The 15702-nt window shown below is 37.5% G+C and overlaps 1 protein-coding gene across 1 annotated transcript in view; it reads right to left on the reverse strand.

The window, feature by feature from the left end:
- Window positions 1-916: 916 nt before the first annotated feature.
- LOC125662165 (putative mediator of RNA polymerase II transcription subunit 26) overlaps window positions 917-15702 on the reverse strand; it is a 38104-nt gene continuing 23318 nt past the window's right edge. The window contains exons 2-5 of the mRNA XM_056147830.1: window positions 11931-12048; window positions 6525-6611; window positions 5750-6022; window positions 917-5282 (exon numbers count right to left, since the gene is read on the reverse strand). Of these exons, the coding sequence (XP_056003805.1) occupies window positions 1540-5282; window positions 5750-6022; window positions 6525-6611; window positions 11931-12048 (4221 nt within the window). The 3' untranslated portion in view covers window positions 917-1539. The remainder of the gene's footprint in view (window positions 5283-5749; window positions 6023-6524; window positions 6612-11930; window positions 12049-15702) is intronic.

Consider the following 15702-nt stretch of genomic DNA (forward strand, 5'->3'; position numbering starts at 1 on the left):
ACAGAACTAGACCCTTTTGTGACGAAGAGCGTTGCTTATGTTGACGGCATCTATTTCTTTGTTTGTAAATTTGAGCTTAAGGAACTGGCGGCATGATTTGGAAGGAATATCACCTATGACCCGTGCTGGTTTAAAAAGCCTGTGATTGACAACATCCATAATCATAGAGTTCAGTCTATATTCAGGTGTTGAAAAATCCAATTATAGACTAGCTGTGGCTTCTTCAAATAACGTATGAACTCTCAAAGGAACAGAGTAAAGTTTTGTACGAATATGATGTGAACCTAATTGTCTGTTGACGTAAGGTTAGAGTGAAACAAACGTGACATCATTTATACTTGGTCTTTTATATGAACGATATCTATCACTGCGTTTTCGTCTTTGAGTATTGGGAAAGAGTCCACTCACATTCACGTTATTTCATTGTGAACTAGTCAGATTTCCCTCAACATATACATTATCATTGCATTCATATGGAAATGCAGTGCCTAGGGTCCTGATCCAATGGTATTATCGTTGTCTACGAAAAGCTGTGCATTTATAATAGATTTTTGTATGCATTTGTAATAGATTTTTGTATGCATTTATAATAGATTTTTGTATGCATTTATAATAGAGTTTTGTATGCATTTGTAATAGATTTTTGTATGCATTTGTAATAGAGTTTTGAATGCATTTGTAATAGATTTTGTATGCATTTATAATAGATTTTTGTATGCATTTATAATACATTTTTGTATGCATTTGTAATAGATTCTCTATGCATTTGTAATATATTTTTGTTCGCTTTTATTGATGGACTACCGTAGTACTTATATCACTATCAAGATTTAACACAAAAAGTGAAACGCATGTTCCATTAAAGGCAGTATTAAAGAATAGAACACCATAGCAACCAAAACACCAACACAACTGAGACGTTTGTATCATATTCCTCTATTTCATAATCTAACTGGATAAAGTGCATGCGTCTTCCATCATCATGAATATGCAGCAGAATTTCACATCAAACAATATCCTTGTGTTCTGTGCTTCGTTGAATTCAACAAGAGACTTCAATTGATAAGGTAAACACTGTTACATAATAGTTGATAATACAACACTGTTAACTCACTGTTGGTGATAAAAGAAGAAATATCTATAGCGAAAAAAAAACTCACTCCCTGTTTGGGGAAACAGTAGAAGTAGAAATTGAAGGCGTGTAATATTATGAATTATACATGAAAGGAAACACAGTTAGTCGTGTGGTGTATCATTTCATCACTGCATCAAGGAAATAAGCTCTTTGAGACCAGAGACAGACAATGCAATCTACAAACAGTCTTGGTCTATCGCCGACATTTACAAACAGAAAGAGACAATGAAATTTACAATCTTGGTTTATCGCCGACATTTAACAGAGACAGACAATAAAACCTACAAACAGTCTTGGTCTATCGCCGACATTTAACAGAGACAGACAATAAAACCTACAAACAGTCTTGGTCTATCGCCGACATTTAACAGAGACAGACAATGAAATCTACAAACAGTCTTGGTCTATCGCCTACATTTAACCCTCCCGTTTCTCTGGCATCTACATCGCTGTCCTTTGTTGTTCCTAAATCTTTTCCCAACTTTATAAACCTTCCCGAAATAAACACACTGTTTATTTTTCTTTTTTCTCTGCGATCTTGACGGAGGTTTTCTTCCCTTTTTTGGTGCCCGTCCTGTGTTTTTCGCAGCAGGCTTTTTCTGTACATCAGCGGCTTGTTTTGCGGCAGATGTTTGTTTCTTTATGTTGGGTTTTGATGACTCTTTGATGTTTGCAGCAGGATGTTCAAAAAAGGAAAACTCAGTGGCTCCTGTTGGCAGTGTGGGCTGTTCAGTTGTCGAGGTGGTGGTGGTTGTAGTGGTGGTGGTAGACGGTGGAGATAAGGTAGTTGTTTTGGGCACAGGTCGATCTTTCACAGTGTATAACTGCGCAACATTTTTTGCGGCCATGGGGTTTTGGTTGTTCTTTGGAAGTAATTTTATCAGATGAAGCATGTTAGAAGAAGGATTTCCATATTTCTGCAGAGCAGCTAGCGGATTCTGTCTCACTTCCATCTGACGTTTCAGATATATAATCCTTTCGAAGAAGGTTGCATTGGCGGGTAGAGTGTCTTGATTGCTAAGATTTGTAGGACGTTGTCTAGGAATTTGCACCTGATTCGGGTCAGTAGCTTTACCATCAACATGGGATGTTCTGGAGTATACAACTGGTGTTTCTTGATACCATTGTTCAGTACTCGCTGGTACAGCCCTTGCTGTGGTAGGACCACTATCCAGGAGTATATCCTTTGTTTGGTCCACCACATCCATTCGTTGGGTGGCGCTGTCCGTGAACTGGAAGTGAGAGAAGTGGGAATTAGTCGTCCCTCTACTTCTCTCACCCGCATGTTCAAAGTTCGGTGTTATCGAGGCAGAACTGACGGTCGTGTTAACCATGGTAGTGGTAAAGATCGGAGGTGTCGTACCCTCGGTCATGATTTTTATGCGCGGTGGTTTTGTTTCTGTTGAAGGCGGAGGATTTTCCACCAGGTCAGTTGTGGACCCACTCTGAGAGTCAACGTACTTAAATGTCGTAGTTGCTGGCGAGGTAGTTGGATTGATCTTGGATTTAGGAGTAGCATATATAATTGTTGTCTCACCCCGTTGGGATCCATCAGGGGAAGGCAGGATTTTTATCTTAACTGTGGTATGTTTCTCTATTCCGGCTAAAAGAGATCGAAGTGTGCGAGGAGTTTGATCTAAATCCAGCTTTATGGTCGATTTGTTTGTATCTCTGCGTTTTGTTGTTGCAATGGAATCGGTTATTGTTGTTGTGTAAATAGCTGTAGAAAATGAAGTAGTAGCAGAAGATGTGGTAGATGGTATTGCTGATGTCACTGTCAGTGGTATTGCTGACGTGGAGGTAGTCGTTGATGGGGCTTTTGTTGGTTTCTTGTGCGTTGTTGGTGATTCTGTGCTTGGCGACGTTGAGAGTGTTGTTGCTTTACTTTTTCCCATTTCGGTATGGTCCTCTATCGGAGATACTTCCATTTTACTCTTGACTAACTCCCTCTGCTCCAAAACTTCTTTCAAAAACTGTATGAAACTTTTCGTTGTAGTTGCTGGGGGGACTGTAGTTTCTATGATGATTTCTTTCATCAACTGTTTCCCCTGAACACCTGGTTTTGTCTTCGTGTACTCATTCTTACTAGAGTGTTTCACGGAGAAATCTAACTGAGAGGGGTCTTTTTGAGGAACGGAAACCGTATGATCCATTCGAGCCGGATTACTAGACTCAAAGGTTTTTAAAGAAAATGGGGTAGCCCTCGATTGTTGACGATTAAATATTCTTAAGTCATTCTCATTGCGCATAGCTTCAAAACTAATCGCTTTGTTGATATTGGTTTGCGGTCGTCCATTGTTAAAAGTGAATGTTTTCCTGCTGTTGTCGTTTAACATTTTATGTGCACTGATTTTGGAATTACGTGAAAATATCCCTTTCTCAGATTTTTCAATCACTTGGTTCACCTTGTCTGAATTCTGCCACGGGTTTCCAGTCTGGGGATTTGCAACCCTTCTCATTTGACTAAAATGTTTTGCATTATCATTTGCAGGGTTGGTCTCCCTATATCGATCATATTTGGACTCCAAACTCTGTTGTTTTTGAACTGGCTGACTCTGTGACATCTGTGGATAAAAGGGTTTACTCGTAAACTTTACATTTGCATTCAAATTATGTTGAAAATTTTGCTTTTGTTGCAGACGGTCGTTTTCACCTCTGATCTGACTTTCGGCATTGCTTGTATATGGTTTATTGTTATTAGGAATGTTGTCCCTTACTTGGACAGCTTGATTGTGTCCGGGAGTAAGGGATAACTGCTGAGTATTTCGAGGTCTCGATTGCATTTGTCCTTCTGTGTTTGTTCCAAAATCACCGAATGCAGCTCTGGAATCCTGCTGCATTGAATTGAAGTTTGTCTGTGCGTTTTGACCAAGTCCAGCGTTTCCCCCTGGTGAATAATTCTGGAACTGAAAGTTATTTGATTCCCTCCCACTTATTGGTTGGCCTTGATTGAGATCCTGCCCGCGTCTGGGAGGCTGGCCTTCTTTACGAACATTGTTGTGGTTGAAAGCCTGACCTTGGTTGAAAGTCTGACCTTGGTTGAAAGATTGGTCTTGGTTGAAAGATTGGTCTTGGTTGAAAGATTGGTCTTGCACCAACGTTTTTAAAGGCATTATTTCTTGTTGGACCTCTTGACGATTCTGTTGGTTTGGTGATTTAGCATGAGTTAGACTATTCACCTTATCTTGTTGCTGCTGAATGTTAGAAAAAGCATTGTTAGACCCAGCCTGCCTGGTTTCTAAGTGACCCTGATTGGATCCTGTCTCGTGTATACTTTGTTGTTGATTGACTTCAAATCCAAAACCGGAATAAGCTTCGGATTGTCCTGGTTCCTGAAGTCTCTGAATTTGCTCCTCGGGAAATCCTGAATTATGATTATGTTGTATGTGATTATCTTGATTTTGACCTTCTAGTAAACCAATGTCTATATGCTCCACAATATTTTTACTAACTCCTGTGTTGAGGTACCACGGTAAGGGAGTGGTGGTTCTTTCCCAGGTTTGGTAGTCCTTACTCACGCCGACTCCACTCGATTGCAGGTCCCCGCCGCCTGAGATCACAGTAATATCGGTGGTGAGCGGACCCTGGAATACATTTCCTCCATTCTCACTGGGTAACCCAAATTTTATATTTCCGTTCATAGGTTGATACATCCACGATTCTCCGTTCACATCCGATTTGTGCTCATTGGGTTGCACAGAACCAGATTTGTCCGACCTGGGGAAACCCTTTTCATACAGAGATTGCTGCAAACTGGCTGATCCATAAGGATTCTGAAAATATGATTGACCGTTTATAACGCTATTAGCTTGAGCCTCTTTTACTGGACTCGCTTGAAAGAAGGCTGGGCTCTGAGTACCAAGTATCTCCTCCACATTCTGGTATGTATTCCTGGAACTTTGCTGTGATCCGCTAATAATCTGCTTATTGTTAACATCTTGAATGTAGATTTGTGCCTGTTGGGGTGTAGCCTCCATTTGAGGGAGGATATTGTTCCACTGAGGTTCTGGAGTTTCCCATTGAGGTACCGGAGTTTCCCAATGAGGTACCGGGGTCTCCCACTGCGGTGCTGATGTTGTCCATGATTGCGGTGATTGCCATGTGTCTGGCCCCATACGAAAATTTGACTGGATCGGATTGGACATTTCTGTAATAAAAGTAATAACGATATTAATGATACCGGTATGATTGATACATACAAAGATGTGTAGTGATACAAACAAAGATATGTAGTGATATATACAAAGACGTAAAGTGGTATATACATTGTTAGACAATCCAGTAACCTCAAGAAATATTATTACAATGTCATTTATTACAGTTATTTAGAGAGAAGAAAATTAAAGATGAACGAGATTCTACACATCAATGAATCTAAAAACGTGATGTGGTGGTACGTGTCATCAAACAAATAACGTAATGTGCGGAGCCTGCGTGAGGGAACAACATGGAAATAGAGAATCAAATACTTGGCACTTTTATTCAGTGAGTGAAACATCGATACATTGTTCTCTATGATTCCCTAGTAAATGCACAGATTCCGAGCTATGTCGAAAATCTCCTATGATATAAAAATATTGATGGTAAGTGTATGTCATTTAATGAAGAACATACCCTGGGCAACGTTTTTGACCTGGTTGTTGTTGTTGACATGATTGTTGTTATTGACCTGGTTGTTGTTGTTGTTGTTGACATGATTGTTGTTATTGTTGTTTCCTTGTGAACAGACGATCTTGTCACGGTTCATACAGGTACAAACATTACCCTCCCTGCTGATCAGATTCTGTCCTGGATAGTACCACTGACTGTTGTAGTAACAGTGGTCAGGATATTCCACTGCAGTATCCTGCACAAACGACACGTGCAGCTGTTCATGGGGATGACTTACTGACAAAACATGAATAGTTGTCAATATGAAGTTATATTGTTAAATGTGACGTTATATTGATAAAGGCAAATTTTGAAACTTGAACCTATACATGACGGGTATAATCGTGTCAACTCTTACTACGATAGAGAACCTACATTTCAAAGCTCAAATCTGAAAGATCTTTGACTTGACATCAGATACCAGGCGGTCGATGAATATACCGTCTTTACCTATCTAAAATGTTTGTCATTACCACCATTACCTATGTAAAATGTACGTCATTACCTAAGTAAAATGTTTGTTAATACCTATGTAAAGTGTTTGTCAATACCTATGTAAAATGGTTTAAGTTTTACACAGCGTCGGAATCAAACACATGTGACGTGGGTAGGAATGGAACATTATTTTAATTTTTGTGTTGAATACATTAGACTTAGGCTGTTCGGAACTTCTCTGTATGGATAGATAAGATATTTGTACTGCTCAAAACGTTTTGGTATGAAGACATTAGATACTTACATTGTTCGGAATTTCTATGAAATTGTTCGGAACTTCTCGGTGGCATACACATAGATTTACCGCATTTGTTGGCGCAACATTTCATTTCTGTCATAAATGAATGAAAAGGAGATACTTAGATAAATTAACAGATACATAGTATATACTATGTCAATACATACTGGGTAATTTTTAAAATAAATGTAGATTTCATGAGAGCAGAAATTGTATTATTCATTCACTGCATCCATGCACGATCGGGTTGTAAACATTTTTTAAATTCTAAAAGGATTGTGTCTCCAACAATTGAAACTTCTGGATCTAATGTTCTAGTAGACTTTTCTAGGATTTATTGCAACGTCTACAAAGACATAATATAGTTTGAGTATGCAATTGTTAACAACAATTTTCATATTAAGGATTTTTCTTTCTTTCTGATTATATCAAGACAAATAACCTGGTTACCCGCATGAACCTCAAATTTTGTCATAAGTAGGGCCTCTTGCTGTTTTCCAAACCTAGAGTGTTACATGATATCATAAGGAGAATTTACAGTAGCTCAGTTACAGTCAACAAGGGTAGTGTCGTTTCAGTGTTTAACCCTAACAAGTCTAATGAGACCTGTTAATTTGAGGTGCAATTTCAGCCCATAATTATTGTGCATTTGACTATAAAAGCCCTTAACCTAGCTGCATAACGAACAGTAATTAATCTCGTAACTACTACAAAGGTGAAGATAACGAACAGTGGTCAATCTCATAACTCTAATTAAGGTGAAGATAGCAAACAGTGATTGATCTCGTAACTTCTATAAGGGTGAAGATAACGAACAGTGATCAATCTCATAACTCCTATAAAGGTGAAGATAACGAACAGTGATCAATCTCATAACTCTAATAAAGGTGAAGATAACGAAGAGTGATCAATCTCATAACTCCTATAAAGGTGAAGATAACGAACAGCGATCAATCTCATAACTCTAATAAAGGTGAAGATAGCAAACAGTGATTAATCTCGTAACTTCTATAAGGGTGAAGATAACGAACAGTGATCAATCTCATAACTCCTATAAAGGTGAAGATAACGAACAGTGATCAATCTCATAACTCCTATAAAGGTGAAGATAACGAACAGTGATCAATCTCATAACTCCTATAAAGGTGAAGATAGCAAACAGTGATTAATCTCATAACTCCTATAAAGGCGAAAATAACAAACAGTGATCAATCTCATAACTCCTATAAAGGTGAAGATAGCAAACAGTGATTAATCTCATAACTCCTATAAAGGCGAAAATAACGAACAGTGATCAATCTCATAACTCCTATAAAGGTGAAGAAATCGAACAGTGATTAATCTCATAGCTCCTATAATGGTGAAGATAACGACAAGTGATCAATCTCATAACTCCTATAACGAAAAGTGAAGATAACGAACAGTGATCAATCTCATAACTCCTATAAGCAATACAAAATAGAATAATCTTATTCAATTCTTTACAATTTTGTATCTTTGTGTATTTCATAATACGAGAAGTGTTGATAATCTCAATGCCTATAAATGATGATCATACCAGTAGACACACACGGACCCCTGGACATAACAGAGGTGGGATCAGGCGTGTAGGAGGAGTAAGCATTCTTGTTAATCGATTACATCTGCCGTTGACTTAATATCATCATCGGGTAAACGAAGTATTCCGTAATTAAAATTAGTATGTAAGAAACACCCAAACAATTGGCTTGAAACATCCTAGAAAGTATTCTACTTAAAGATAGGTTGTAATTAGATTGTTATGGCGACCATAGAATTTGCGAAATGTTGAGCTTTGAATACGGCTGTTGAAACTCCATCAACTTGTTTCTCAGTAGCTTGCCTCGATTTAAAACCTGACCATACGCAGAACAAGCTATTGTGTATCGAATCAGTTGAGAGATATAAACACCATATACATGTACAGGTGATAATGGAATATTGCTACATAGGTATGGGAAGTAGATGATGGAGAAGCTAAATCTTCCCGTTTATCATAAATTTGAATTTTACCGTTGATATTTACTTCTGGATTGAAAAATTGGCCATCCCGATCTGTGACGTATGATAATGGAATTTTACTACATGAATACTAAATACTGACAATTGTGATTGTTGATCTTTTTGATGGTTTTGTGACTAAATCAGTTGCTAGTGACCAGTGAAACTCGACCTATGACGTAATCTGTAAACATCGTAGTGACGTGGGAGGGGAAGCTGTAGATACATGTGATTTGTTAACATTAAACTGTAACTTCATCATAATGTAAGATTTTTCAAAACCATTGTATCACAATACAAGATTTCCTATCACACGTCAGAGTACCAGGTTCCCTAATCACACAGCATATTATCAGTTTCTCTAATCACACAGCATAGTATCAGTTTCTCTAATCACACCGTATAGTATCAGTTTCTCTAATCACACCGCATAGTATCAGTTTCTCTAATCACACCGTATAGTATCAGTTTCTCTAATCACACCGCATAGTATCAGTTTCTCTAATCACATCGCATAGTATCAGGTTCCCTAATCACACCGCATAGTATCAGGTTCCCTAATCACACCGCATAGTATCAGTTTCTCTAATCACACTGCATAGTATCAGTTTCTCTAATCACACCGCATAGTATCAGTTTCTCTAATCACACCGCATAGTATCAGGTTCCCTAATCACACCGCATAGTATCAGTTTCTCTAATCACACCGCATGGTATCAGTTCTCTAATCACACCGCATAGTATCAGGTTCCCTAATCACACCGCATAGTATCAGGTTCTCTAATCACACAGCATAGTATCAGGTTCTCTAATCACACAGCATAGTATCAGTTTCTCTAATCAAACGTCAGAGTACCACTTTTCCTAATCACACACCATAGAACCACTTTGCCTGATCACACGTCATAGTACAACTTTCCATAATCACACATCATAGTACCACTTTCCCTAATCACTCCTCAGAGTACCAGGTTCTCTACTCATAGATCAGAATACCAGGCTCAGGGATCATGTAACTGTCTTAAAGTTAAGAGTGATTGAAGCGATAATTTTATTAAATTCAATGCCTTTCTTTATTTTGTCGACTGTGTGCGTAGCAAAGAAGGATAACTCTAATTAATTTCAAATTCGGGCTCGAACTGCATATTATTCGTGTGCAAATGCAGACTGCAAGTAATGATTGTTTTCTTCTTTCACATTGTCAACAAACTCAGTCAGGTAAATACATGTACTTTTGTAGTCGTAACTTTTTAGTGAAACGACCATACGTGTACGTGCTACTTTCACGTTTACATCTACTTTAGGAACTACGATTAGGTAGTGAAACGGACAATCGGGCGATCAATCCTGCGATATTTTGATCACATAAGAAGTCATATTTATGCCTATATGTTTGAATACACCCGCTCTCAATCTTTCTGGGCTAGCGGTGTTACTTTTCGATTACAGGGATTTGACTTCTTTTCCTGTAAACAAACTTTTTACGTGAATACTTTGCTTATCGAAAAACAATTTTTTTTCATTATATGATTTTCAACGTCAAGATCCTGTGTTTTCGATGTACCGACGGTATATTTTTTCTTAAACAAATGACTTGTCCGCTTCTTGGTCGGGGCAGACGTCCTCAACGACGGATATTACGCTCATTTTCTCTTACTCGCCTCAAAAATGCAACCAGCGCGGCCATTTTGAACGAACTTAGCGACAGTCTTAGAAAGTTAAGACAGCTTAAAATTTAAACCAAAGTACCAATCTTAAGTCTAAGTTATTATTTTTTTTGTGATCCACTTTAAGACCAGTCTTAAGATTTTAGGGCAACTTTATTGATTTAAGACAATCTTAAAGTTTAAAACAGTTTCATGATCTGTGACCAGGTTCTCTAATCACAGATCAGAGTACCAGGTTCCCTAATCATACGTCAGAGTACCAGGTTCACTAGTCACAGGTCAGAGAACCAGGTTCCCTAATCATACGTCAGAGTACCAGGTTCCCTAATCATACGTAAGAGTACCAGGTTCACTAATCATACGTCAGAGTACCAGGTTCCCTAATCCTACGTCAGAGTACCAGGTTCCCTAATCATACGTCAGAGTACCAGGTTCACTAGTCATACGTCAGAATACCAGGTTCCCTAATCACAGGTCAGAGAACCAGGTTCCCTAACCATACGTCAGAGTATCAGGTTCCCTAATCATACATCAGAGTACCAGGTTCCCTAATCATACGTCAGAGTACCAGGTTCACTAGTCACAGGTCAGAGAACCAGGTTCCCTAATTATACGTCAGAGTACCAGGTTTCCAAATCATACGTCAGAGTACCAAGTTCCCTAATCATACGTCAGAGTACCAGGTTCCCTAACCATACGTCACAGTACCAGGTTCCCTAATCCTACGTCAGAGTACCAGGTTCCCTAATCACAGGTCAGAGTACCAGGTTCCCTAATCATACGTCAGAGTACCAGGTTCACTAATCAAACGTCAGAGTACCAGGTTACCTAATCATACGTCAGAGTACCAGGTTCCCTAATCATACGTCAGAGTACCAGGTTCACTAGTCATACGTCAGAGTACCAAGTTCACTAATCACAGATCAGAGTACCAGGTTCCCTAATCATACGTCAGAGTACCAGGTTCCCTAATCATACGTCAGAGTACCAGGTTCCCTAATCATACGTCAGAGTACCAGGTTCACTAGTCATACGTCAGAGTACCAGGTTCCCTAATCATACGTCAGAGTACCAGGTTTACTAATCACAGGTCAGAGAGCCAGGTTCCGTATTCACTAAGCAAGATTGATACATACGACATGCATATCTGAAATAGCACTGTTTATGGAAGTATCGAATCCACTGTATTTTTTTTATATTTAATAACTCAAATGTTTAACATAGTGGCATGCTATATATGCTATGTAAACATGTTATTAGTTTCGGTTATGGATCTATCACTGAGCTACCGAAACAGACTATAGTTAATTAGTGAAAAGAAAATCACATTTATCTGCATGATTTGGAGTTGCTTAATCTGTATTTTACAATTTGGCATTTTCATATATAGATATGGAAATATTTCATGCAGTTGGGTTTGCTTTTTTTCTGCTGACTGTAAAATACTTTTAATTTGTAGCGTCCCTTCCAGGTATGAAAATACAGGGACCTCCCTTAAACCAAGCGGGTTTATATCTTATCTTTCGATATCCTTGTTTAAGGAGAATAACTCATGACCTCTCTTCCCATTTGAGATATTTCATTTTTCTCCCTTCTCTTTTTATTTCCATTCTCTCTCTCTATCATTGCCATTCTTTCTCTCTCTCTCTCTCTCTCTCTCTCTCTCTCTCTCTCTCTCTCTCTCTCTCTCTCTCTCTCTCTCTCTCCTTCTTCTTTTTCTTCTTACCTCCAGGACAGTTCATATCACTCTGGCAGCCATTGTCGAATACAGACACACAGATATTTGTAGGACAGGAACCGGATTTCACAGCGTATTGCAGTTGACCATTCAGCTGTCCATTCACCTATAAAATATACTAGGGATAAAGTATCGAATCTTAAAACCAAAAATTGAAACAAATACAATTAAGATAAACCAATCGTAACCAACACACAGCTCCACCAAGATATAACCTGTCACTTGGTTGGATGATGTCTGACATGTTTTATACTAATTGTTAGGCGATCCTTTGTACACTGAGCCTTACATACTGTCTTTGACTACAGAGTTCTCCATTTTTATTTAGAGTAGTCATGTAAATATGGCATGCATAGCTCTCATCCTTAGACGAATTTGTCTCCTTATTTTGGCACTCTGTTTTCCCTAAAATAGATCTAGCAAGTGTATTGTTATTTCGGATTTCAAACATTTCGGTTGAGCATTAATGAAGAGACATTATTTGTCGAAATGCGCACCTGGTGCCTCAAAATTGGGACCGTATAAGTTTTACATACTTAAGCGCGTATAATTGTCAGTTTATGATAGAAATGGTTCTTTTGTAAACACCCAAAATAGTTTTTAAAATATAACATATTCCTTCCGTTGTGGAATTTAATTACTGAACAATTTACGTACATGGAACATCATTTCTTAACATTGATTTTGACTACGGATTATCCGTTTACCTGATTAAGATATAGGGCTCACTGTGCGTGTGACCGATCAACAGGGAATGCTTATTCCTCCTAGACACCTGGTCCCACCTCTGTTGTTCCGGGAGATGGGCGTGTCTGCCCAATTCTTTATTTTGTGAATGGAATTCATGAAACTGATCACTATTCGTTAACTTCACTTTTTCATACACTATTATGTACTCACAAACAAAACTAGAGAAACTGGGAAAATACATAGAAAGGTCAACCGTAACGTGCAGTTGATCAACGCAAACAAAAGTTAGAAAAACTAGCAATCGCTTGCATGCATTATGTCCGTTAATAAACAGGAAAACACAAACAATAAACAAAAGAACTAGTTTAGCACAAGTCAGAGGAGGGAACCAAGCAAATTAGAAACTGGAAAAACAGAATAAGTAATTCAGCGTGCTGAATCATGTAAAATATGATTTGTGGAAATTAGTCTGACAGGCATAACAAGCTGTCATTTGCTGTAATCGTACTACGCCTTTCAAAATTTTAATATTCTATTTTTGCCATCTGCGAGATTTAAAGTCTCATTGCAGAGGCGGATTAATGGATTCAGTACGGAAGGGCGCGTCATCATAGAAAACGCCTGATTGTCTGGATTAATGGATTGTTTATATTCCTAAATGGTTGTTATAGGGGACCACGATGAGTGTTCTTTATATACCCCATGGAAGTTTCTTTGCATGAAGACGCTTTAAAGACTGATTTACCCTCTGTATTGCCCTTAGCCATTTTATTTTGCTAGAGCTTGTCAAAAGTTTTCATTCTCCACAAGCTTGATGTCAATAAACCCTGAGAGAAGTCTGTGTATCCAATCAAAAAGCGTCTAACAAAATGTAAACACTGATATTAGACAAAAACTAGCAAATTCTGTCGCGAAACTCTGCTCGTGAAAAACACTACTTAAGCCCCTTTCACACATTTACAGATGAGGCACTGGGTAATCCCGAATTGACAAATGTGATGGTCCATGACAATCGCCCATCACCATGTGCAAACGGTAGATGCATCCGGCGACCATCCGGCTTGTTCAAACTAGGAAGAAAATTAAAGCCCCTTTTACACACGGGATAGATATTAACGGGGAGAAAATTAAACTATCTTGATATTTATAGTCAGCAATAACCGAAAATGAAATTATCTCAATATTTAGAGTCATTAACAAAAGAAAGTGAAACTACCTCAATATTTACTGTCGACAATAAACAAAAGTGAAACTACATCAATATTTACTGTCAACAACAAACGAAAGTGAAACTACCTCAATATTTACTGTCGACAATAAACGAAAGTGAAACTACATCAATATTTACTGTCAACAACAAACGAAAGTGAAACTACCTTAATATTTACAATCAATAACAAACAAAAGTGAAACCACATCAATATTTACAATCAACAACAAGCGAAAGTGAAAGTAACTCATTATTTACTGTCAACAACAAACGAAAGTGAAAGTACCTCAATATTTACTGTCAACAACAAACGAAAGCGAAAGTAACTTAATACTTACATATATACACTGCGACATTTACACTTCATGTACACCTAGGTCAGACCAGACATGTTAATGCATGTTCTAATTTCTAATGTCTCTTCTGTACAGTTTACATACGTTTTGATTCTTTCTTTATAATTGGTATATGAAAGGTGAAGATAACGAACAGTGATCAATCTCATAACTCATATAAGCAATACAAAATAAATAGTTAGGAAATCATGGACCCCTGGATACATCAGAGGTGGGATCAGGTGCCTAGGAAGAGTAAGCATCCCCTGTCAACTGGTCACACCCGCCGTGATATCTATTGCTTTATTTCTTTACAGTTTGCGTAAGTTTTGGTTGATATTTCTTTACAGCTTGTATATGTTTTGATAACCTTTTTATAGTTTGTATATGTTGTGGTATATTTCTTTATAGTTTGTATATGTTTGAAACATTTCTTTACAATCTGTTTATGTTTTGGTTTATTATTTACAGTTTGTATACCTTTGGTTTATTTTTTACAGTTTGTATATCTTTGGTTTATTTTTTACAGTTTGTATATGTTTTGTTTATTTTTTACAGTTTGTGTATTTTTGGTTTATTTTTTACAGTTTGTATATCTCTGGTTTATTTTTTACAGTTTGTATATCTTTGGTTTATTTTTTACAGTTTGTATATATTTCGGTTTATTTTTTTCAGTTTGTATATCTTTGGTTTATTTTTTACAGTTTGTATATCTCTGGTTTATTTTTTACAGTTTGTATATCTTTGGTTTATTTTTTTCAGTTTGTATATCTTTGGTTTATTTTTTACAGTTTGTGTATATTTGGTTTATTGTTTACAGTTTGTATATCTTTGGTTTATTTTTTACAGTTTGTATATCTTTGGTTTATATTTTACAGTTTGTATATCTTTGGTTTATTTTTTACAGTTTGTAGATGTTTTGATCATTTCTCTACAGTTTGTAGATGCAAGGTGAAGATAACGAACAGTGATCAATCTTATAACTCCTATAAGCAATACAAAATAGATAGTTGGACAAACACGGACCCCTGGACACACCAGGTGCCTAGGAGGAGTAAGCATCCCCTGTTGACCGGTCACATCCGCCGTGAGCCCCATATCCTGGTCAGGTAAACGGAGTTATCCGTAGTCAAATCAGTGTGCCAAGAACGGCTTAACAATCAGTATGAAACACGTCAGACAGCATTTGACCCAATGCGAGGTTGTATTGACGAACTAGATCGTATGCATATGTCTTGTGTACGGCGTGTAGTTTTAATATCCTAGCTAAGCTAATGCTTTTGCAATTTGTTCTATCTTTACCGACTCGAAATAAACTTTGTTCACCTATTTACCACACAACAGGAGTTATTATACAGCGTATTCGTAATGTATTGTCCTTTAGAAATTATTTATTCAGGTTTAATTGATATTTTCATATCTATCTATGCTTCAAACCATAAATGTATCGCCATATATGAAATCTGATTTTCATATTCATACATGCAGTCCTCTCAGAATATCCTATACTAATGAGAATTTGAAA

The sequence above is a fragment of the Ostrea edulis genome, chromosome 8 (assembly GCF_947568905.1).
Source record: "Ostrea edulis chromosome 8, xbOstEdul1.1, whole genome shotgun sequence".
Classification (NCBI taxonomy): Eukaryota; Metazoa; Mollusca; class Bivalvia; order Ostreida; family Ostreidae; genus Ostrea; species Ostrea edulis.